Source organism: Camelus dromedarius, chromosome 13, assembly GCF_036321535.1.
Source record: "Camelus dromedarius isolate mCamDro1 chromosome 13, mCamDro1.pat, whole genome shotgun sequence".
Lineage (NCBI taxonomy): Eukaryota > Metazoa > Chordata > Mammalia > Artiodactyla > Camelidae > Camelus > Camelus dromedarius.
In genome coordinates this window covers 25,099,673-25,125,078 of record NC_087448.1, presented here as the reverse complement: position 1 = coordinate 25,125,078, position 25,406 = coordinate 25,099,673, and the positions used below count along the sequence as shown (strand labels likewise).

General features: G+C 38.8%; 1 protein-coding gene across 7 annotated transcripts in view; it reads left to right on the top strand.

Moving 5' to 3' along the window:
* SCEL (sciellin) overlaps positions 1-25,406 on the top strand; it is a 266,901-nt gene that overhangs the window by 207,118 nt on the left and 34,377 nt on the right. For 3 of the 7 annotated variants that reach the window (XM_064493053.1, XM_064493052.1, XM_064493054.1), the window contains 12 exons: positions 5,854-5,934; positions 9,792-9,851; positions 13,719-13,763; positions 14,904-14,963; positions 15,264-15,323; positions 15,990-16,049; positions 17,348-17,408; positions 18,525-18,583; positions 19,754-19,813; positions 22,579-22,638; positions 23,279-23,338; positions 24,609-24,668. In XM_064493053.1, the coding sequence (XP_064349123.1) occupies positions 5,854-5,934; positions 9,792-9,851; positions 13,719-13,763; positions 14,904-14,963; positions 15,264-15,323; positions 15,990-16,049; positions 17,348-17,408; positions 18,525-18,583; positions 19,754-19,813; positions 22,579-22,638; positions 23,279-23,338; positions 24,609-24,668 (726 nt within the window). Of the gene's footprint in view, positions 1-5,853; positions 5,935-9,791; positions 9,852-13,718; positions 13,764-14,903; positions 14,964-15,263; positions 15,324-15,989; positions 16,050-17,347; positions 17,409-18,523; positions 18,584-19,753; positions 19,814-22,578; positions 22,639-23,278; positions 23,339-24,608; positions 24,669-25,406 lie in introns of all 7 variants that reach the window. The other 4 variants (XM_064493057.1, XM_064493055.1, XM_064493059.1 and 1 more) reach the window with 4 other exon arrangements.

Genomic DNA, 25,406 nt, shown 5'->3' with positions numbered 1-25,406 from the left:
TCTGGACCGGTCTCACCCTTTTGTAAATAAAGAAGCAGATTCTTCAGAGAGGATCAGTGCTCTTTCCAGGATCAAACTGAAAGTTAGTGGCAAAACTAGTCTAAAAGCTAGGTCTCGAATTTCAGTCCAGAGCCGGCACCACTGCTGTGGTGTGGTTCCTTGAAATGGTCCCCGGCCACTGCAAGTAAGACTCCGTTACAGCGATCATTCTTTTGAATGAAGAATCTAAAGATTCTTTTGATTCTTTAGAATGCCTCACATGGACAAGCTCTTTGAGACCATGGACCACCCCACATCTCTTCTAGTCTTCGAATGCCCGATTTTACCTCATACGTTGTTATGTATCCAAATATTTTAACTAGGGCAATTGTGGCATACATGCTTATGGAGCTAATGATGCCTTCCTTGGGCAAGGAAGTAATGCAGGACCACCTGTAGTTATTAGATTTTCATTGGAAATACCTGGAAGAGTATTGGTTTGATACAGGATGACATTTCTCTATATCATAACATATCAAAGCATGGGATTTGACATCAGAAAGACTAGGTTAAAAACTTGGCCGGGTCACTTACTAGCAGTGCGACCCAGGACAAATTGCTCACCTTTTTTGAAACTCAGTAAAAAAACAAAAACAAACAAAAAAACCAGTCCACAGGATAGATATACAGATTTAATAAAATAAAGTTATGAGAACTTGGCCAAGTTGGCATGTTACTGAAACTCAAAAAATATAAGTTCCATCTCCTTTGCCAGTTTTGAAATAAAAATTCTGCTTATGAGGTACAAAAGCAAAGCACAATGGAAAGTGAAAACAAAGCTCACAGTCCACTCGTAGGGTCAGTTATTCTTTCAGCCTTGACCTGTGCTGAGTAACAGGAATGTCACAAATGTCACAAAGTCAGTGTTGAAGAGAAGTCACAGAGTCAAGTATGTTTTCCCAAAAAGGTATAATGCAAAGCAGTGATCTTCGCTGCAGCATGAAAATGAAGTAGTATAAACAGCTTGGCAACGTTATTTCTATTAGCCCTGGCCCTTGGGCTACAATCTGCAAGTATTCACGTGTTGCTTGTGAAAGCTGCCTTTTGATTCCTGAAAGTTATTCTTTACAATTATAGTCACTAATGTGGTATCATGGACCCTGCAAAGGTCTTATGAAGTTGAGGGAAAGGCAGAGAGGAGAACCAGGGTCAGCATATCCAAGCTTAAACAGTGCATCTCAAAGTGGCATTCAAACAGGATTATTCCACATGAATATCTCATGTTTTTATCTCTTCAAAACATCCCAGGCCACAGCTTCCTGCCTCACTCTTACATTTTAATCCCCCTGCTTGGCATGGCCTCAAGCTCCTGGCAAAGCATGAATGACTTCTCTCATTGCCCCTGAGAGTTGGGGTTCTGTCATCTGTGGCTGTCACTGCAGATCTGCAAATAAAAGCTCCTTTGAGGTGGATTGTAGTCAGTGTGGCTGAGCGGGCCCCAGCCCACAGGAGTATACATGCAACACCCTCGGGGATAAGTATGCTCCTCTGCTTTTCTTGGCCTTCACAGCAGCACGCCTACCTTTTCTTTCCCCAAACTGTCTCCTCACTGTACCCAGATCTCCTTCTCTCCTCTTCTCTGCCTCTCAGACACACCCAGTCAATATTTACCCGCCTGTCGGAGGACTTAGTCATTCTACATGGAAGAAATTAAGCTTTTCATCAATGTGGTTCTGGTATAAGCAAAGCTGGACACCATCCCAGGTCTCCTTTTTTGTAATCCTCCTTTCCATCTTGTTACCTCCCTTCTGCCTATTTTCAGATATCCAGTGCCTTGTGCAGACCTGTTGTTACCTGGGACTGACTACCTTCTTACCCTTCTATCACTGGAAGGAAAGCATATAATCAGCTAATCAACACAAATACATGAAAGACACATTATCATTTGAATGATATCACATTATCCCCAACTCAGGGATATGTTTTGAAACGAGAAGATGATGGCAATACAAATAAAATAATATCTAATAGTAAAATCTAACCTTAGGTGAGAAAGGGGAGACTATCTTCATGTAAATTGTTTTTCCAGGCATATCACATAACATAATGACTCATCTGAGCACCAAGCACCTACTGGGTATTCAGTAGTGGAATCAACAATGGACTTCTATAGGTCAGCTAACCTTGAACAAATTTTTAAAATTTTAGGCCTCTCTTCGGTACCCATTTGCCTCCTCACCAAACAGAAATTCAGCCAATCACTCCTTTTTTTCAACACGTCTTTATTGGGCACCAACTTCATCTATAATACAATTATTCTTTTAGGGGCTTTCAGTCCAAAGTGGAGACAGAAAAATATGTGTAATTCAGAGGAGCATGATATGAGCTGTGAAGGAGCTGTGCTTTGGGGAGACCTAGGATGTATTCAGCACAGCTTTGGGAACCACTACAGGCAGTGGCACCCAAGCCAAAGTCTGAAGGGCAAGGAGGGGTGTCCAGGAGAAAGGGGGAAGGAGGCACCCCAGAGGGGCAGGAGACTGTGGTGTGGGGGTTGGGATGAGTGTAGGAAGCACAGGTGGTTTGGCCCAGATGCAGCACTGGGTTCACGTGGGCTGGAAACAACCACCACAGCACTTACACAGAGCGAGGCAGTGCTCTGAAGCTTTGCACGCCCTTCTGTTGGCTTCAGTGCCACTATCAGCACAAGAACCAGGAGACCCGCCATACTGCGTGTCCACTGTTCCACTTGCCATCACCCAGGGACTCGCTACCACACTTTGCCAAAAAGGCTTCAGGACACTCCATCATGCTCTCCATCCCTGTGGCCAAGGACTCCTGTGGGAACCCCAGTCAGATCATTTCTTATACTTGGACCATCCCCACAGGGCTCTGTGCTGTGCTGAACCTGACCCAACTTACAGCATCCTAGCCCCTCAAATCCTTCCCCTAAACAACCCTAGATGTGTCACTCATTATCGTCAAAACTCACTCCTCTTTGGTCTGTCTCTGACTGAGTGATCTCTCACCTCTTTGTTGGGTTCTCCCGGAGGACCCTTCTCCCACAGCCTCCTCAATGAAGGCTGCTCTTCTAATCTCATGGATCACAGGATTTGAAGGAAGAGGAGGGTCCTGTTTGCTCCTGCTTGCTAATTCCTATCAATTTTAACTCCCTCCTCCCTATAACTCCCCATCTTCCTTGAAGCCATGACATCGTGAGCTTCTTTTGCACACTGGAGTCATCTGAAGGTCTCTGAGTCACTCACCCTCACTCCGTGGACACTATGGCACTGGGGTCATTGTCTCTCACAGACACCCGCCCCCCCCCCCCCCCCCCCCGTCGTAATGCTTGGTGATTTCCAAATCCATGTAGCGGTCCTTCTGCATCCTGGCCTTTCACTTTCGTGATCTCCCCTCCAGTGACCTTGTCCATTGCCCTACCTCAGCCACCCGTGAATCTAGCTTTTATAAGTAACTACACACACTACAAAACTTTCATTTCAAAGCTTTCTCTCTCTGGCTTCCATTTTCTATCTACCCCCTTTCTATCTACTCTATCCAGCTCATTCCCTCTAGTCCTCTGATTCCAGAAATTCCCTAGCCCCACCACAACCACCAATCCATTGATTCCATCATCTTTTCACAGCCCCTCTCCCCTCATATCCTTGTTTCCCTCCATGTCCATCTCAGATCCCACGGTCCCTCACTGTAATCCCTTCCTTGCACACCCCTCCCCATCCCATGTCATCATTCTCTCTGTTGCACTCACATGGATAAACTTAGTTAAATTCAACTCTCTGTGTGGTCTGTTCCTGCCCCTGAAGCAGCTGAACGTGGCGAGAGAAAACAATGGCAACTAGCCTTATGTCAATTCCACGAGTACTAACCTCACCTGAGCCAGTGGTGTTGAATAAGGATCCCTTGAGAGACAGCATAGCTTGGGGAGGGCTTACAAAGCCAGACTTCCTGGTTTGGATTTTTCACTCTGCTTCTTACCAGCTATAGATCATCATGGGACATTTATTTTCACTTTCTGGGCCTCAGTATTTTCATCTGTAAAACAGGAAGAAGAACATGTACCTCTGGGATTGAAGTAAAGATTAAATGCATGAGCTCTCTGTTCTTCCATCCAAGACCAACCATCTCACCTGTGCCCTAGGTCCCCTTGCTTCTCTAGTCTAGCAATTTTCTGCTCACTTCTCTGCACCATCAAATTTACTCTCTTCACTGGAGCATTCCTAGAATCATATCTACATACTCTAGTAACCTTCCTTGACCGATCAACCTTCAGGTAGTACCCCTTTTTCTCTTCTGTCTTCACTGCAAGAGAAGTATCTACGTCAATGCCTCTGCTTCCCATTTTGCCTTAAATCTACTCTGATAAGTTTTTTTCACCACTGCCCCATCAAAACTGCTCTTATCAGCGTTATTGATGACCACTTTATTTGCGAAACCATGGTAACTCCCCATCCTTGTATTATTTGATATATCAGTAGCAGTTGACACGGTCAGTTACTCTTTCCTCGGAACAGTTTCCTCACTTGCCTTCCAGGAAACCACACCCTCACGTTTCTTTTCTCTTCTCCTTGGCCACGTGTCTTCAGACTTTTTGCTGTTTCTTCTCATATTCTTGACATCTAAATATTGCAAGTTTCAGGGGTCAGCTATTGGCTCTCTTTTCGTCTCTACTGACACTGACTTCCTAGGTGATCCCATCCAGTTTCACATGTTAGATGCCATCTCCAAGCTGATGATGCCCAGATTTCTGTGCTCGTCCTCTGAGGTCCTCGTGCCTCATTTTATCACTTCCTTCATGTCTTGGCTCAAGTTGCACCTCACAGACAGTTGTTCCCTCACCATTGCTCTATAATCGCTTATTCTGTTTTATTTTCTTCATAGTACTTTCCTTCGTCTGTCATGTATTTGTATATTGAAAGCCTTTTGAGAACAGGGAAACTATCCCCTCTGTAGAGTGCTTTGTGCATAGAAAGCTACTAATAAATGTTTGTTAAATAAAAGCATGACTTCATTCAGTCCTGACAACACCCCAACAATCCTATTGGAAGGGTTATTTATGGATGGAGAAATGGAATCAGTTTAGTTCATTGTCACACAGCTGGCAATTCAGGCAGCCTGACTCCAGAGCCTACATGCTTGCTAGCATGCTGCGGAAGCCAGAGGGGTACAGAGAGTCTAGATCACAAGGATAACAGGGAACCACTGGGGTGGTAGTGTTGGGGTGGGGAGTAACATCCCAAATATGCCCATAATTGCCCATCTGCTGTTCCTGGGTGAGCAAATCATGCCAGCTTAGAGGCTGCCTTGGCACTTTGTTGCAGGGTTTAGGCTGACAGCGTATGTGTGCTTTGCTGGCATCCAACTGGCCTGTGCTGACAATATTTAAGTCAGATTAGTTAAGAGCTTCAAATCAACTTTACCTTGAGGTCTGTGGAATTGAAAACCTTTCTTCCTGTTTCCATAGCAACCTGATAGATGACATAATTCCTAAAGAAGCTTATATGTTGATGCGCAAGAACCATTTATTATGCTCATGTGCTGTGGACCCCAAATGTCATAACTTGGGTGATGTGGTCTAGTAAAATATTAAGCTGTTTAAAGAACACATTATGTTTCAAACGATAGAGGACAGAGTTTTGAAAAATCTCATTAGATGAACCTTTAAAGTACCTGTAATTTAAGTATTTGACTTCTTTGAAGTTTAGAGCAGCAGAGATCCTGGCCTTTCAGGTAGCTTATGCATGGGGATTGTAACACACATTAAAAGTTTCCTTCCAGACAATAAATGCATTTGGTGAATAGATGCTGAAATTTACCATGTTTCCATGGTGAAATGAACTGCTGCTTTCTGTTTCAAAGGGAACCAACTGTTCACCCTCCAATACCTCCCAAACCCAGTTCTCTTGTTTCATCTCCTAACCAGCTGAGGCAGGATAACAGGTAAGACTTAGCACTCCAGAATGTATTGCAAAATGAAGAAGTTCAAGGGAATGAAAGTAAATGACTTGTGACTTGTTTTGTGCAAAGCGTGGGTATGTTTTGTGTGCACACTCACCGAAGAAGCACTTGGAAAGCTTTTCTAATTCTGTTTGCCCACACAAATGTGTATTGATGTTGGCCTTTGGATGCACATGGCCATGAATTGTCTTATAGAAATACACCTTCAAGATAGAAACTGAGCAATAGCCATGTCTGGGAAGTGTTCCATGTCAGGTTTCCTCCAATTTATGTGTTAAGAACCAATGTATAAGGAACCTCTCTCTCTCTCTCTGTATATAAATATACATGTATACATATGTGTACTTGACATATATGTAATATAAATAGAAACTATGTATGTGTTTATGGTTTATATTTACTCCTAGTTAAGATTCCTATTAAGAGCTACATTTTCTGTTAAAAGATACTCTTGAAACTTAGTGTTACCGCTCAGCCCCTCCCTTATGTTAGAAATACCTTTGGGTAGTTCTTTAGTCTTGTCTTAATAGAGGCACTTGTAATGTATTTCAAACCTATCACAAATTTTGAAAAATGTTCTAATTCACTTGTCTTTGAATCAAGAAAAGAGACAGAGTTGCATTTCCACTTGGAATTTCCAATACTCTACGATTAATACTTGGAAACAAAATCAGAGATCTGAAAATCTTCCTTGTGTTCCTGTCAAACTGTTTAATAATCTTGAACTGTCTTTCAAGACGTACACGGCACATTTCCCTTGTTATTGAAGGATGTAAAGAATGGTATCTCAATGAAGGCTAAAAACGTCAGGTCCACTTGATGGCCTGCCTTTGATTCTTTTGTATTTTTACTTTTTGGTGGTGATTTTTTTTGACCACATGTAAGACAATTCCAGAACTATTCTTCATTAAGACAGTAACTTCAGCTAGAAAATGCTGATTGGGTGGCAGGGCTGTGAAGCTCTGGGCGTTCAACCTAATGAGTTAAAAAGCCAGGTCTGAATTTCTGCTGAGTGAAACTTCACAGTATCTTTGAAATTTTGTCCTTAGGAGAAGAGGCTAACTTTTTTTTTTTTTTTAATGTTAAGAGAATACTTTTTCATTGAATTAATTAAAAATATAGGCCAGATTTATGACTTTTTATTTGTGCAGTGGCTATAATTACTATTCCTAAAAATAACTTCTCAGGCCTTTCTATCTTACATTATTTCTCCTTTTACTTTTATAGTGTTGAGCAATTAAATCTTAATTTGAATAGAATTTTGTTAGGGGGCTAAAAAAATTGGTGTTAGTACCACCTAAATTCTAATCTAAAACCAGCAACTATAGAGCAGTGAGCTCTTATAGATTCAAAAGAAGCTAAATTTCATGGGAATTGGTTTAATCCATTTTTACTACTCTAATTTATTTCTTCCATGAATTATCTTAAATATAAAATGAGGACAACTTGCATGTTTTAAACCCTGATTAGTTTAATCACAGCAAGATGATTTTAATGAAAGAATATGAAAGGGAAGTGTTTTCTATGTAATTAACATATGTCCTCAGGAGTACAAAAAATAGTTGAATATAGTTTCTTGAGAACAAGCAAGAATGTATAAGTAGGTCAACCAGATATTTAGAAAAAGATCAGAGAAAAGCCTTATATCACAACTGGTAACAGAACCTAACCTTGTACAATTTAATTCTGTCAACTCAGTGTGGTCATTCTCAGTGTGGAGGGTGTGCTGGAAATATGAAAATGTTTCCTGTCTTATCTGAGCAAGTATATTTCTTGATACGGTTCAAATGAGATACGTCTTTAAGAAAAAAACATCCTTCTGATGCCTAACAAAAAATATTCTTAATATTTAAAAACATTGTCATTATCTAATGGAGATAAATGCTTTACTGATGACTGGTAGCTAAAATAAAATGAAGATAAACGTACTTCAAAGTCTGTTATCTCAAGTAGTGCTATTGTTCCAAAACACTGATTTTTTTTAATATAAATGTTTTCTTATAAATTTAAATTTAACAGAGGAAAATTTTCTTACCTAACAGACATTATCTTTTAAATTTAAAAATACAGGCAGATATGTCCACCTAAACCACACATATATACAGAAACCAACAGATCTACCGAAAGAAGTATAAGATACAATGATCTATATCTATGTAATTGTAGAAAAGATAAAGTATACTTTATTAGAACACTTAAAGATACATAAAATTAATAATAAAATGGACAAAATCAGTTTTCCAATTGACTTCAGTATAGTGGGTAATAAATATTTTTATGTGTGTCTACAGAATTTTATTCCTTTTATTTCTGTTCCAAGCATTACATTAAGAACAACCAAAATTGTCTGAACATGATGACAGAATAAGATCAAACCCCTTAAGACAGGAAAACGTCTCTTTATTCCCAGCACTTATCCCAAGGGCTGTGATGTAGTTGGTGTTGATGTATAAATGAATAGGTGGAAATATAGTCACTTGATTGAACTTCTTCAAAAGCTTTACCCAGAATTGGCTGCATGATAAGGTCACATTCAGCTCCGCCTGCACCATCAGAAAAAAGCTTACAAATTTTATTGATGTTTTTGATAAATTTCCCCATGACGGTCCTCATTTATGCTGTTGTCTTGTGTATCCCATCTCGTTTAAGTATTTGCTTGGGATTCATTTACTTATTAGGAAAAAATACTGTCTTTGAAATTTGGTTTTGAACAGTATTATTTCATAGGTCTGTCAATACGATAAACCAGTTTTTTTAAAAATTATAATTAAAAAGGTAACCTTAAATTTACCATCTTAACCGTTCTGATAAACCAATTATTCAGTCAAACATTTTTTTGACTGAAAACATTTTCCAAGAGCAAAACTTACACACTTTTCCTTTTTTATGATCTCCCTTGACTATCTGAAGAGTCCCAGTTTTAAACGTACATCACACAGACACCTTACCTTTGGGGAGGGGAGAGCCATCTTTCCTTTGTACCTAGTAACAAAGTGCAGATCTATCACAGCATTTCCCAAACTGTGTCCCAGATGCCACAAGATGTCAATGCATGTTCTGTGAAAGAGCACACTTAGGAGAAATAGAGTTCTCTACCATCAGAACCTTCAGTGCACTTATATGCACTCCAAATCTCTAAAAGTCAGTTATGTTTCCTCAATGTACTTGACTACAACATTATTTTTTTCATGGAACTCTATTAACCTCCTATAAGATATTGCTTATGAACCACAGGTCTTAACTACAGGTAAACCTATAAGGATCTCCAGAATTGTTTCTTTTCATTATCTAGGGAGGCCAGTATGGATTCAAGCCCATTAGGTGTCTACGGTTTTAAATGTACTTTTTTTTTTTTGGAAACCTAAGAAGACAGATACTTTCACCTCATATAAGGGACTAATTAATCATCTGTATATGTTGCTTAATGTTCCCTGGTTGGTAGAAAAAATTCTGAATATACTCTGTGTTTACTTGTGCAGTTAATGGAATTTTCTTTTCCATATCCTTTTTTAAGTATGTAAGTTGAGAGCAGCTGATACAAGTCTTTGGGAGACACTGTAGTTATTTCAGTGAGCACTAGATGGCAGAGCCAATGCCCAAGTGGAGTGACTGGCATGTGCGTGTGTATATGTGTGTGTGTGTGTGTGTGTGTGTGTGTGTGTGTGTGTGTGTGTTTGCATGCTGATATGATAGAACTATTTTGTTATTCAGTTAAACTCATAATTTCTGAACAACACATGGATGATTGCTTTCTTCACCGAGAACAGGTAAGAAATTTTAGCTACTTCAAAGATAGCTCTACTGTCATTGACTTTGTGTTTATTTTTCGTTGTATGAAGGAGTCAGGATCTCGAGAACATCGTCACAGTGGCCACTTCACTTCAGAAAGCTGACAAGGGGTGAGAGCTTGGAGCTTTTGAGCTTGAGTTTTGAGATTTTTGTTTCAAAAATGCTTAACCAGTACCTTTAAACGTACCAAAAGTGAACAAAATCCCAATGCTGTTTTATTATTTATAATTTGAGAGAAGACAGACTCAGTCTCTCTAGCTTAGTGTCCCTGGAAAATGAGCAGCACTGCCATTTATGCACCTTCCTCTTCCTCTGCTTCCTCTTCTGGTGACTGATGCTCATCCCAGTCTCCTCAGCTGTCCATGGTTTTGACTTTGTTCTGAATCCCCAGTCCTGTATTTACATTGCTGGCTCAGATCTCTATTTACCTATCTCCCCAGCACCCCCATTTAGACTGTCCTAGGCTGTTTTCAGCTTCCTTTCAACTTTTCAAATTCCCAAATGTGCTATTTCCTGACTTCTCTCTGTTCTTTAATTCAGACAAGCTCACCTTTCTGGAATCATCTTTTATTCTTCCACGTCTTGTCCCCTCTATGTGGTATCAAGCATGTATGGATTAAATATCTAAAATACCCCACATGCCCATATGGTCTCACCCCAGTTCATACTCTCATTGCTTCCATCACAGGTTATTAGAGTAGCCATCCAGTTTGACTTACACTCCTTCAACTAAACCATTACTATCCATCACTACCAGATTGTTCTTTCTATATTTCTGCTTAAAAAATCACTCCACTGGCTCCCCATTGCCCATTCAATTACACATAACCTTATTCAAGGTTTTTGTTAACCTGGCTCCCACCTAACATTCCTTTGCTATTTCTGACTTTATCCTTATATTTACCCTACATGAAATACCAAATTAAACCACTTCTTTTCTGTAGTTTCCAGAGCCTCTGCCTTTGTTTATACTATTCCACCCACATGGTGGCCTTTTCCAGCCTCAAGGCTACCGTATCAATCCACCCACATCCTACCCACTTTTCAAGTTCCAGATCAAATACCACCTTCTCTGTGAGGCCTACCCTGAGTGACCCTGTGAGATGTGGCTCCCGCCTTTCTGAGCTATTAGAGCCCCATTATTCATGTTATATAACAACTAATCACATTTGATATTGTTTCATGGTATTTATGTACAAGTGTGTCTCATCTTCTCTGTTATCTCTTTAATCTCTCAGAGCAGATAGTTTGTCTTATTCGCCAGGATCGGACACAATGCTTTGTGCAAAGTAGAAGTGTTTATGAGTAGTGAGAAAACCCTGAGTATAAATATCCTGTAGTTTCAATCCCATGCCTATGAGAATTTCCCTTGCTCAATGGAATTTTACAGTGCTGAGAGTGTTATTAGGGACTGCAGTCTCAATCAAAAGGACTGAAGACAAGAAACAAGAAGTGACATTTAGCTCTTCTCTGCAAATTCAGGCACAAAATAAAGGCTTTAAATCCATGACAGAGATGGTAGAAAGTATCCCGAATGTTTCATTTTCATTTCTTCTATTGTCTAAGGGCCTAGATCTCTCATTTTATTTATCTATCTATCTATCTATCTATCTATCTATCTATCTATCTATCTATCTATTTATTTATTTATTTATTTATTTATTTATGTTTGAAAGAATGTTTTCTTTTTAATAGAGACTAGATAGTTTTTTGGTGGGTGATAAGGCTCTTTAAGGGAGAGGTAGGTGAGTGATGCTGAAGGACATCACATTATGGTTTGGCATCCATCAAACAAAACCAGTGAGAGCTGCAGCTGGTTTAACTTTCCTGTCCCCTGTCCCTCACCATGATGCACGAATTCCACAGCCACATCAATTCTTCATGGGGAAAAGTTGCTGCTTTGACAGGGGCCAGGGGATATGTCTGTTGCATCATTGATAGCTGAGTATTGTTACTGTGGGCTGTCTGTTGGGACTAAAAATAGCTTTATTTACCCAAGTCACTCTTTGTGATACTCCTTTGGGAAATAGACTATTACTTCTATCCGACTAAAAGCATTTAATTTATTATAAATGCAGTGGTGAAACTTAATATCCAAAGCTTTCATCAGTTTCAGGTCATTTTAAAAGCTCAGCTTCTTTGTTCAGAATGCAATTCCCATTTTACTTAATTTCCCACAGAGTGTCTTCTCCTGACTTGTGCTAATTTTTTTGTGGAACCCCAAATCCTGATAATCTTATCCTTGTGGCTCATACCAGTCAGAAAGGTATGGGGCTAAAATTTACAAGATTCTTGGGTTTGCTGTTTGCCTTGGGGATGTGGACATTTGCAGCCTCAGAGTTGGAAGGTAGAAATTCAAGCAAGAAGTAACAGTGCAGCACTGTGTCAGGGGGCTGGGTAGTGTTGGTCCCACATGAGGATAGAATGTTAATCAATTTTTCATCAGAGTCAGCAAATTTTATGTTTCAGTATTTATTCCCAGCCTTCAACCCTGCCGTTGACTACGCAGTATTACTTTAAAGAATTCATCTCTGTGATGGCTGTTGATTGAATGTGCTTTTAGGATCCTTAAGAGGACTATCCCAGCAGCTATTCTGGTGATCTCTTGTGCCAGGCATCTTCCAAGCACATAAGTGACTCAGAGACCTTACCTCTCTAAGGCTGAGCCAAAATCTTGGTGCCTCTAAATTCAGCTTAAAAATAAATGTAGCAAGCATTTATTAAATGCAAAAGTTAATACTGACTGGGAACTGTTTATTATAATGGCCAAAATTAATTAAGTGAAAGTTTATGACTTGCCAGGTGTCAATGCTAATCACTTTATATTCATTAACTTACTGGTTCTCTTCTGAAGTGTATACAATGAGTATTCTTATTTTACAGATGAAAAAAACTGGCAGCAAGAGGTTAGGTAACTCACCCAGAGTCACCAACTTAATAAGCAGTGAATCCTGGATTGGAATCCAGGTATCCTTGACTTGGGAACCTGAGTGTCTAACTCCCGAGTACCTTGGCCTCGTGTCCTCTGGTCAACACCAGTGATGACTCATGAAGAAAGGGGAACATTGAGAAAGTGTGGAAATGTGTGATTCTAGAGGAGGGATCAGGGAGAACTGAGATTGAGAACTGGACAGCTGATGAGGAGGGCGAGAGAATTGGGGGCGATGGAGATGGAGAGTTGAGGAGAGGACGTGCTCTGAGGAGCCAACAGGAACAAGAAGCCCCTGTGGCTGCCTTCTCTGGGGAGCCAATTGAGCTCATGGGGTTCTAATGAATATTCTGGAACCCAGGGGTTTAGCTTGAACAGGTGGCTCCTGAGGAAGCAGCCAATAGTCTTCAGAGTTCCCAAATACGGAAACAGGAGAGGAAATTTAGCTGACCTGGAATGAAGGAGAGTAGGATTCAGGAAGGAAGCCAGATTTACAGGTAAATGACTGTTTACCAATAGCAGCTTTGTGCAAGTACATTCTACAAAGCTAGAATCTATAATTAGTCAATGTATGTATATTTGTTGATGCAATTAAAACCAGTATTAAGCATCTACTCTGTGAAAAACACTGTATTAAATACTGAAAAGGATCCAATATAAAATACAGTTCTAAATTTTAAGTGGGGGTATGTGTGAGTTTGTGTGCATCGTATGTGTAGGAGCAAGGACATTAATGTGAGACAAGTGTGTAATTACTACATTACAAAGTACAGCTATGTAAGTAACATAAAGGAGATACAAAAATCCAAAATGCTGCCAGGCTTCCAAAAAGGTAGAGGACTCTGTTCAGTTAAAGGACTGGGGAAGATTTCTTGGAGAAAAATGTGTTTGAGGAGGGCTTTGAAAGATAGACAGGATTTTCATGGATGATAAGGTGGGATATATGTTGAACTTCAGAGAACTCAGAAATGGTTATTTAAAGTGAATCTGCCCCTTGAGCCTGACCAGGCTTTTACTGATGTGAGATTATTTTTTCATTTCTCCAAAGTGAAGAATTGGATAATCTCATCAAAATGAACAAAAGCTTGAACAGGTAAGATTTTAAAACATTTCTTTTTCACTTTATTACTGAATTTACTTTGTTACTTTTCAGTATGCAAGCCCTACATACTGGGCTAAAGTGTTGTACAAATCTTGAATAAAAAGCTTACAGAAATCAGCACCATTTCATCATTATTATGAATGGTTTACAATTGAAAGATAATAATATTAAAGTGTCTTTGATTTTTGTTCTCCATTGTTTAGTAAGGCGGTTATAAAAATAACCACGTTTCTGTTCCTGAAATACTAACGTATTAGTATGTAAACAGAGTCTGGTCACTAAATGCTTTTAGTTTAACCACTACAAAAAACCCTCATTATCTTAGTTAACATTATCTCCTTATTTTGAGTCATTTATAATTGCATAATTTAAAAATCACATTACTTGAAGTTTGTGTTAGAGGTTGTGCAGTTTTATTCTCTCTCTGTCACTTGGCTACTAACATACGAAAACAGGCAGGGACAAAAGAGAAGGAGGAACAAAGCAAATGTCAAATGCACTCATGGATCTGAGGATCAAAAGATGTGATTTTCCCATACCCTGTTCTGACGATGATGATCTATATGATTGCCTGTCAACAACTCGCTGCAATTTGCTGCCTTTCAGTTCTCTTATCGATAAAGAGAGGCGGTATTAAGATTCAGACTCTGCAGCCTGCTAAGGCCAGGCGGGTAGAAATAAATGAAGGGAGCTGACTCTGGAACATGAGGCAGTGCCCTGTCGGGGGTGCCCAGCTGTTTCTCAGCTCCAGCAGATGTTGCCACGTGAGAATCTGAGCCCAGAGATGCAGGACAGTTTCAGGAGATCCTGAAATTCCAGGTGTTGTGGCCAGCTTTGAAAATATTGGCTCACATTAAAAACAAAAACACTTCATGAACGCCAAAAGCACATCTGTGGACCTTTTAGGCTTGTGGATCCCCAGTTTCTATCTTTTCTTTTCTCTAGGTCCACTGCAATTTAAATTTGAATCTGGGAAAAACCTAGTTGGCATAAAATGACTTCAAAAATTGTGACTCGTCTTTCCTAACCAGCTTCTATTCCTGTCTTAGATGTAAACTGATCTATGTTTTTGTAAGAGTTAAGTATCCTATATGACCACTGATGAGGTTTTTTTATTCAATACATTTAAAGAAATCAAGGTCTTGATGGTCTCTTCAGAGGAAATCTTAAGGCAGAGCCAACAGAGAAAAGGTAAGTGCATCTGTCTCGAAACTGAAAATATTATCTCCCAGATTGCTTGTTTCATTCTTTCAGACATTAGCTGGGAGGGAGTTATACCCTCTGGCATAAAATGTACTAGCAGATGGGGCCGTGCACTCAGTATTGTACATTTAGTTCAGACATAATTGCCCAGAAGGATTTCTGCTCTTCTATTCAGTAAGAGTAAATGAGCAATTCATGACAAATTTTTACTGTATCTGACCTTTCAAGATACCAGACAATTTTATTTCAATATACAATCTTTTATTTGAGTTTCTTTGTGTTTTATAGAGCCAAAAGCCTTGAAAATCTCATCTTTGGGAATCCTCAGACAGACAAAGATGGCAAAGGGTAAGATTTGACTGAGACTCTTACAGGCTTGTTTGATTGAGTCCTAAACTGTATACCATTTCCTGGGGGAGACCTCCTGCTCACGACAAAAGTCAGACAGGCTGGTAGAACAGGCCCTCGACCAGGGTCAGTGGGTGGGTGGATAGCTTGGTGCTGGCTCTGCCACCAATATCAATCTGCAGGACACTGGACAAGTTGCTCAACCCCTGGAGGACCTCTGTTTCCTCATTCCATAAAATGAAGGGCACGCTCTAGATGATCTCCAAGTTCCCTCTTGTATCTAAAAGTGAAAGATGTCAAACTGGCTGTTACAAGTAGTGGGCAGTGGGTTGCTTTGAGAACTTAATATCTTTACTATGAGACATTTTGATGCCGGGAGCATGGCTCCTCACCGCTGAACTCTTCTGTTTTTAATAAGATACTAAGACCTTTTTCAATTGGAATCTTGATTGAGTCACTTCATATGTATATCTTACTGATATATTTGTAAACATCTCAAGGTCAAGAGCCATGCTTTTATTTATTTTGTATCATAAAAAAGAGTGAGTTAATTAGCAATCAGTAACTGAATGGATAGCATTTGAAGAGGTTAACTTAGAGTTCTAGACTGATACTGATATACTGGAAAATGAGCTACACTAATGATATTATTTTTCATGTTGAAAGAAATCAAACTTTTGACAATTTAGTTAAAGAAAACTCCAGAACAATTAAGAATGACAGAAGGTAAGGATTTATGAGTCTCTACTGCTTTTTCTCCAGATTGGCTGTTTACCTTGTATTCAGTTAGTCATTAAATTTGCCTTCCTAACATAATTGTCTCTATTGTCCTAGTTATCTTTAAAAACCATTGATCTGTGCCAATCTGTACACAGACGGGTATTCTAGCTTTCCAAGTCAATCTTGGCAGCATGCCTTCTTAACATTCTCAGATGTAGAACAAAGTCCGTTTAATGAAAAGCATTGGCGATCACAATCTCCATTCAGACATTGAATGCGTATTGACAGCATGTTACTATAATGTGAATGTGCAAGCATTATTACAGGTGATTTTTTTTCAAATGGAGAACAGATGAAATGGGAAAGCAGTCAGTTCTCTGTAAGTGGTTATATGAGTTTTGTAGGAAAAGATGAGATTTCAAAATTTTAAGAAATGAAGTTGAGAAAGTTCCACAAAAGTGTTGGAAATTAGGAAAAGTGGGATGAGCGTCACAAGTAAATTTCTGTGTGGGCTAGCAAGGAGGAGAAAAGAGAAGCGATGTGTAATCTGGGCTATTTGACAGCAACTGGGCTTTGATGCAGAAATGAGGGGTCCCACTGGTATAGTAGGGAGAGCCCACAGTCCCTGTCTCATCTTCCCTCCTTCTCTCCCTTCTTTCTTTCTTATATGGAAGGAACCTCAAATGTTAACAGCCTTATCGCAGTGAGAGACAGATGAAAATGGCATTGAACTATCGGGGAATTTAGAGAGATTCTCCTTCGTGTTCCCTAATTGTTTTAAGCTGTTGGTGTGTGAAAGTTTTACTGGCTGTGGTCAACTCATATGAAGTACTAAGGTCATCATAAAGTTATCTCTACTTCTCCAGGGTTACTTTTTATTAAACATGACTTGTCCAAATCTTCAAAGTGTTTAGATTTTAAATGTTGATCCTCTTATTTCTACTCCTGATGTGAATGATTTCCACCTTTAAAAAAGTCAGTATTTCAACCCATGTGTTGAAATTAGTTTCTCACCAACCCACCCTCAAAGGACAAAGAAAACAAAATCTGAGGCCTGGAGGGAACTTTTACTAGTAAACTGATGTAATCACGGCTGAGTGATGGATGGGTCCTTACTATGAGGGTAGTTAGCACATCAGCATTTTACATGAGAAGAGCCGCTTGAATTAGACATTTTTAAAGGCTTCTGATGTTTTAGGTACTGCTTAGCCCTGTTATGAGAAATCTGCTGTTGTCAGAAGAAACTGAATTGTTGTCTTTCTTTCTCTCTCTCTGCACTCCCGGGCCCCTCCAATGTTACAAAGAAACCAAGACCTTGGGAGTCTTATTAAAGTTAATCAGAGGACTGACAAAAATGGAAAAGTATAAGTAAAGCTCCTAACATGATGTGGCTCCCTTTTTCCATGGTAACGTTTCACGCCTCGTTAGAAACGGGTGTGTTATGCTTTCCTCTGCCACAGATGAACTGTTGTACTTTGGGGCCAATCAGAGATAGTAGGCAAAGGAATAGGGTCGATCCTGTTTCCACAGGACCACACGTTTGAGTTGCATTGAAGTAAGTGCAGGAATGCCTATTGCATAATCTCCTATTCTATATTTTCTTAAATAATTAAAAAATGAGACAAACTTCATATTTAAACTAAGAAATATAAAGGACAAAATTGCAAAGCGAGAAATGTGTTGGTGAAGCTTTTCTAAACTGACTTAAACCAATTACTGCTGTGGAAATTAATCAAGATAAGCTAAGGGATTATTACATCAAAGTTTTCAGATTATTTGGCCCTGGAAACATCTGACACCTTTTCAGGGACATGCTTATTTATACGGATTTCAGAGAAAATTGAGTGTATCCTAACTGACATAAGGTTTTCATGTTTTTTTCCCAAAGAAGCCAAGATCTCAAAATGATTATCAAAGCAAACGCCAGGGCAGATAAAACCAGCAGAGGGGGAGAGCTGCCTTGATGTTTCTGAATCTTGGTAGTTTTCTCCTGGGTTAACTGTGTGAACTTCTCAGTATGTTGAGGGGGATCACATCTTTGAGTTTGTCTTCTCTCTTCTGTACCTGAACCCTTTCAGAGCAGATAGAATGTCTCTGTACAAGGAGGGAGGGTATAGTTCAGTGGTAGAGTGCATGCTTAGCATGCAGGAGGTGATGTGTTCTATCCCAGTACCTCCATTAAATAAATAATAATAGTAAATAAACCTATACCTCCCCAAAAACCAAAAAGAATGTCTACAGTAGTCTATCTAAATTTAAATTTACATAAAGCTCAATAGAATCCTAAAGATTAACTTAACTATATTATTAATAGGTCATTTTTATAATAAAAATGAATTTAATACTGGTATAATTGAATTAATTAATATCATCAATAATATAGAATTATATTGGATTAATTAATAACATCAGTAATATGGAATGTGTTTGTAAAAATACTGTGGGGATACTTTGAAACTTATCTAAACTTTTTTTTAAAGAAGTGAAGACCTTGATAATATTATCAAAGTGAATCCCAGAGAAAGCGAAAACACCACTGGGTAAGACTTATGAGTGTCTTTAAATCTCATTTCTGTAAATGACAATAAGATAAAATGATTTGGCATTTTAATTTCACAAATATATTTTACTAACAAAGAACTGGATAATAATGATGGGCCACATGACCTTCCCTCCTTGCTCCCAATAAAACTGCTTATTTTTGAAGAATTGTTCCAATGTTTAATAGTAAGTTGCCTTTTCTCTGAGATTTTGATTTAGTTTTAGGGATGAGGTCCTGAATTGAATTTCTTTGCATCTAAAGAAAGACACAGTCTTGACAACATTTTAAAAGTGGATCTCCAAAATGACAGAGATAGCCAAGAGTGAGGCTTGACTGAAACTCTTGAAAATCAACTTCTCAGAAGGCAGCAGGGGAGGGGCTGGGCAGGTACACACCCTGGGAGTAAGAACATTCCACCACTCCTCTGCCTCAGGGCTGGGTCCGCATGGTAGCAGTGCCCAGTCGTGATACAACTGCCCTCCTCTACTGCCTTCTTTGGGTCCGGGTTATGCCCCTGTTGGTATTACACAGTGCATTTCAATGGGGGCGATACATATCTCCCTGAGAAGTGAGTCATTAATTTTCCTACCATGTAAGGTGTTTTTTTGTTGCTCCTTGTAACTCATTATAATCTAATTATATTTTTAAAGGCCTGGATTGGGGGAATGGTTGAATTTATATGAAGACATATATTCTCCTTATCCTTATTTTTAATATTGTTAAACTACTATTATTCTTAACATTATTCTTATTATTTAAAAAGAAAATTGGCAAGTATATCTGATTTGTTATATGGAAATTTATATTCTATCTGGATCCAGTATAGAACTGTATCTGCCTTACATCTCTTCAGTTCTACCCATCTGGGGTGTTCTGACAAGACGTGTCTCAGGGCCAAGTTGATTTTGTTAAATAGCAAGTTTCACATATACTTACGTGTTTAGAGAACAAAGCAAAAATCATATGTTTCTTGTTGATAAATAAGGAAACATAAATGATCTTCAGCTCAAAATGTAAGAGAAGAATTTTTATTTGCATTTAGAGGTATAAAAATTACATTTGATGAAGAACTGGTATATTTACCACTTCTTAATTTTTCCAATCATTGTTCACTTGATTAGTGTTTTATTTTAATGACATTCATTAAAACTCATTTCCTTATTCAAAGGAAACAAGACCTCAATGGGCTTATTAAAGTGAATCCTGAAACAAATAAAAATATCAAGAGGTAAGTAATTTAAAGCTTTTTATTTTCCCTTTGACATTTATAAACACATTGGAATTCTGAGTGCTTATATGCAGGAAAGTAAATCGAAATTCAAACCAAACTGAGATCTTTTTTCCCCCAAATACACCATATTAAGCAGTTCTATATGAGTGATACACTTGCATTTTTTTCTCTGGTGTTTACTATAAGGTAGATTTTGAGGAATTAAATGGGAATTTGATTACCCTTCTCTAGTGGGCTAAATGATTTATTTCTTTGTGTGTATGTTTGTGTAAGTGTGTATGTGCATGTGTAAGTAGCATGTTATGTATAAATGTATGTGTGTATATGTTAGTGTGTATGTAGAAGTGTGCTGGTATAAGTGTATGTGTGTGTATTAATCAGGGTTCTCCAGAGAAACAGAAACAATAGAATACATATTTTTAGAGAAAAAGAGACTTATCATAAGGAATTAGCATGTGCCCTTTGGAGGCTGAGAAGTCCCAAGATCTATAGTTGGCAAGCCGGAGACCTCGGAGAGCCAGTAGTGTGGCTCCAGTCCAAGTTTGAAGACCTAGGAACCAAGAAAGCCCACGGTTAAATTCCAGTCCAGGGGCAGGAGAAGAATGACTCAGGTCAAGCAGTCAGGCAGGTAACATCTATTCAGTCCTTCAACTGATTGGTCATGGCCCACCCACATTGGGAAAGACAATCTGCTTTACTCAGTCTACAGATTCAAATGTTAATCTCATCCCAAAACACCCTCACAGACACACCCAGAATAATATTTGACCAAATACGTGGACACCCTGTGGCCCAGTCAAGCTGACCCATGAAATTAACCATCACAGTGTGTGTATATGTAAGTGTATTATAGGTAGTGTGTGTGTGTAAGTGTACGTGTATTATGTATAAGAAGTGTATGTCTGTGGTTGTGTCAGTAGTACATGTGGATATACATGGATGTGTTTATGTGAAAACTGTGTGTACATGTGTAGCACATTTGTGTGTAGCATGTGTATGTGTATGTTGTGTAGTGCACGTTTAAAGATGAAGAGCTTAACAAAGGGTTCTTTGTTAAAAGAATTGCCCTACCCATGACTTGTCAAGTAAATCTGGAAAGCTTATGTCCTCTTGCTTTTAATTTTTTAAAAAACAGATGGAACATATCTGAAACTGAGCTCAGCATCTTGCTGAAAACGGCGTACCAGATAATTCCATGTGGTTCCTTTTGAACTCTGTTCCATTCAGTTCGCTCAGTACATTGTATTATGAGTTGATTCTAAAATGTGTCACTGATGCCTTCGGGCCCACTCAGTGGAGCAGGGGCTCCTCTCGCTGAAAGCTGGTGCGCACTGTCAGGCTGTCCTGTTCCCAGCGGCACTGTGTGGTTGCAGGCCCAGCCACCTGATGAGTTAGAGGCTTGTGCAGTTCTGCACCTGGCGGACTGAGACAAAATCACTGTTGTCCTTGGCTACCCGGGTGTTCCAGGCAGGTAACCTGAGGCAGTGAGTGTGAGTAGGGAGTCCGAAGGACTTGGGTTGAAATTCTGGCTCTGTCACTTGCTAGCTGTGTCCCCATGCTCCAATTTATGGTTTGGTTTGGTTTTTTGAGCACTCAAATCTGGAAACAGAATTCTGGGAATTTTTTTTCTTAGTCACTGACATTCAAATTCCACATATTTTGTTTAGGCAAAAATCAACAAAATCAACAAAAGGTATTCTGGGGTTAACAGTTTGATTATTTGCATGAAAAAGGTCCAAATTTTTATTTTTGAAAGAAGTCCAAAATTTTTATTGCTGCTTTTAGCATGGGTACCACATTCTCAGACATCTGGATACAAGTAAAAACTTGAGTCAACATCCAGCTGTTCCAAATATCTATATCTTTGATGTTGCATAGACATAATCTCAGAGATTTTGTGATTGTATCTTAGCAGGGCCACAGGGCATGGGAGTGCATGGTGTAAAAGTACCTTCTGTGGACATTTTTTACCCACGTGGCACCCTCCATAGATCAGAAGAGCATTGGCTGGTATGGCGTATGTGGGAAAACACATGTGGAAGCTGTAGGAAAAACAAAATTCTATCAAGATCAGAAGCAGATATATTAGCAGGTAGCCATAAAATACTGACGTGTTTGCAGTGACTACAAAGAGTTTTATATCACAGTAAATATGGCTTACATTTCATAACTTTATAGATTTTAATCCTTCTATTGATTCTTGTCAACAACAACTAGTCAAACTTTGTAGATTTAACACACAGAAGTACCAGAAACAGTTACCAGATTTGTATATCATGGATTTGAACAAGTTGGTGTATTTATCTTAATCCAGTATCATAAACAGAAAATCTGCCAATGAATGACAATTTTACAAAATATGAATTCTCCAAAGTTCAGAAGTCCTACAGCATGTTGGAAGTTAATGTGCTGAGGATGTGCTTTCTGGAATGTTCCATGAAATGTGTATACAGACTCTTAGAAAATGTTTAGTGCACCTGGCAAAGGCTAAAATCGTAGCATTAAATGAATCAAAATTAAGTCCTAGTTCAGTATTTGCTAGTGGCCTAATGGCTCCAGGAAGAAAATACTGTCTCGCTGAGTCTCAATGAGTTTCAGAGATGTGTAAATCCCTACATGCTTCTGCATGGTCACCTTTAACAGCCTTCAACTCTTTAGCGTGATCTCAATGAGGGTTAGGCTTTTTCAGAGTTTCAGTGAATAGTCTTATCCACTTGGTTCTAATCTATCATTAACCTCATCATTTTTTCTATGTTTTAAAGGGGCCAGAGCCTTGACAATCTCATCAAAGTGAGTCCTGAAGTAAACAGAGGTAACCCACGGTGAGGATTATGTCTTATCTTCCTTCCCATCAAAATCTTCATTAATTTATGGCTCTCATTAGAGAAACTGTGTTGAAAAATCTGGTTTGGAATCAAAAAGTCTAAACTCCATGACTTACCAGCTGGGTGCCTTTGAGCAAGTCCCTTGAACACTGAGCTGAGGCTTCTTTAGTTATAAAATGAGGCTCATAATGTCTGTTCTATATTTGTCATTTGATTTTCATAAGAATTAAGTGAAACAATGGATATAAAATCCCTTTAAAGCAAAAAGACACTACAAATGGAATTATTAACAAAACATAGTTTAGTTTTATCTACAGCATTGGATGGAATACTGAAAAGTGCCAGCCAGGTGAGAGTTTTCAGCAAATAGTTCCTGAATTTATTTTTTTTAACTCAGTCTTGCTCTAATTTTCTGATTTTATTTTGAAGGTAAATGGGAAACTGAGCTAGTATACCAATGATTTGTATGGAGGTCAAATTTTTTACTCTTCTACATGAGGGCATAGACTGGGATTGATTTCTCTCAAAACTTAATAGTAAAATTCATCTTCAGCACATGTATCTTTAAGTTAAAGTACTTACTTGACTTAATTCCGTTTTCATTTATTATGTTTTTGTTTGTCTTTTTTGTTTAAAGTTCCAAAGACCTCGACAATCTCATCAAAGCGAATCCAAGAACAGGAAACAACGGGCAAGGGTAAGGCAATATGCATCTCTTTTTTTTGTTTCACGTTAACCAATGCGTAAAAACATAATCTAATCATCATTTCAGCAGACAGACGCTGCTAGAGTGCCAATGTACCAATGGTAGTTCAAGAAGAGCCATGAAGCCTCCATGACCTCATATGTAAAATGTTTAAGATTTTGTTCAGTTAATTTCAAATATAACGGAGGTCACTCTGATTCATGAAGTGCACAGTTGTTTTCCCAGGATGGTTGGGACACTTTTACTCATAGATTTGTTTACTTTTCTCAAGTAGATGGATGGCATAGGGGAGAGGAAAGGGAATCAGACCAGAGTCCAGAGATGTGGGTCCTGGCCTGGCTCTGCCCTCACTGTGTGAAGTGGGCCTTTGGACTTCAGTTTTCTCACTCTTACAGTGAAGAAATTGGACCGTGTGCTCTCTGGTCACTTCCAATGTCAGTTCAGCCACTATGTTCCAATAAGGTGGTTGGTGTTACAGAAAGTGCACACATTCTGGACTTAGATTATTCAGCTTTAAATTCCTCCATGGCCACTACTAGCCATGTGGGAAAAACTTAAATCTTTGTGTGTCTCAGTTTTTCCCTTTGTGAAATTGGGATGATAATACTTCCTGCTGTTGACCTGAAACAGACTGCCAGATACTTCTCCTGCCAAGCATTTATTCAGGATCAGCAGAGAATTGCCATTTGCAATCTGCAACCATGATAAGCCACATGCAAGTCCCTGAAGGGCAAGGGAAGAACACTTTTATAGAGGACAAGGAAGTTGGGAGGGGATAGAAAACAAAGAGTTCACAGGGTTTTTCAATGGCTGAGTCCTGGCAGGGGAGAAGAGGAGCCTGTCTTCTTCCTTTTGGGCTCCACTATCATGGCAGGAAGTGAGAGCTCCCCCTGCTGGTCTCCTAACTCTATTTCATTGTGGTTTCTGTTTTATTAATTTTTTTTACACTATTTCATAAGTTGATGTGAGGATTAAATTATGTAAATCATGTAAATCACTTAGAACAGTGCCTGGCACATCATGAGGCTTCTAAAACCACTGATTATTATTTATTATTTCTATGCAGTTATATTTATATCCAAATATATGTGTTCAGAGTCAATACTGAAAAAAACTCCAACCCTTTGAGATGATCTCTATTTTAATAAATATTTTATAGTTAAATATTTTTAGAATAAAATGTTTCTCAGTTTTAATAAACATCTGCAACCAGTTGCTATAAACTGACCATTGATTTGATCATTTCTTCCATGTTTTAAAGGGGCCAAAGTCTTGACAGCCTCATCAAAGTGGCTCCTGAAACAAACAGAACTAACCAAGGGTGAGATTTATGGAACTTTTCTGTTTCTCCATTCTTTTCTATTCAGCTCAAATAATTGTGATGAAATTCATTGTCTCACCACAGAGACGGCCAATAATGGGGCCCAAAATCAACAGCTCTGTGTCAGAAACCTTGTGTTAAAGGCCTTATTCAGGGCTCCTGGTTGTGAATATTAGTGAAGGAATTCTTTAAAATATGGGAGTCATCTCTTCTCAGTGTGGGATATGTGTTCCATGCTTGGGATTTCCCCAGAAAGAATCAAAATTCTCCATGAAATGAAACATCTTCGCCAAACAACTTCCCAGAGATAAGCAGCCAAGAGGTCTTTATGTAAAGAAAAATCTTCCTTCATCCTTCGTTTTTACCCTGTCCTCTTACTGTTTATACTCAAACGATTCCTAAAGTTGGGAGGTCATTTTTAAAAATTATACTTGGTGGGGGTGAGTATAGATCAGTGGTAGAATGTATGCTTAGCATGCACAAGGTCCTGGGTTCAATCCCCATGTCCTCCATTAAAAAATAAAATAAAAATTATACTCAGTTCATTGAAATAATAAAGAATACAAAGAGTGACATTTGTCTTTTATAGAGAGAATTTTCTTTAAGGCACATGATTTTGTGTAAACAAAGAGATATAACAAAACCATAAATCTATTAAACATATATTGTTATGCTAGTTTGAACATGAGTTAAATGCAAAAGATGCCAAAGTATATGTCTTCTTTGTGACAGATTTTC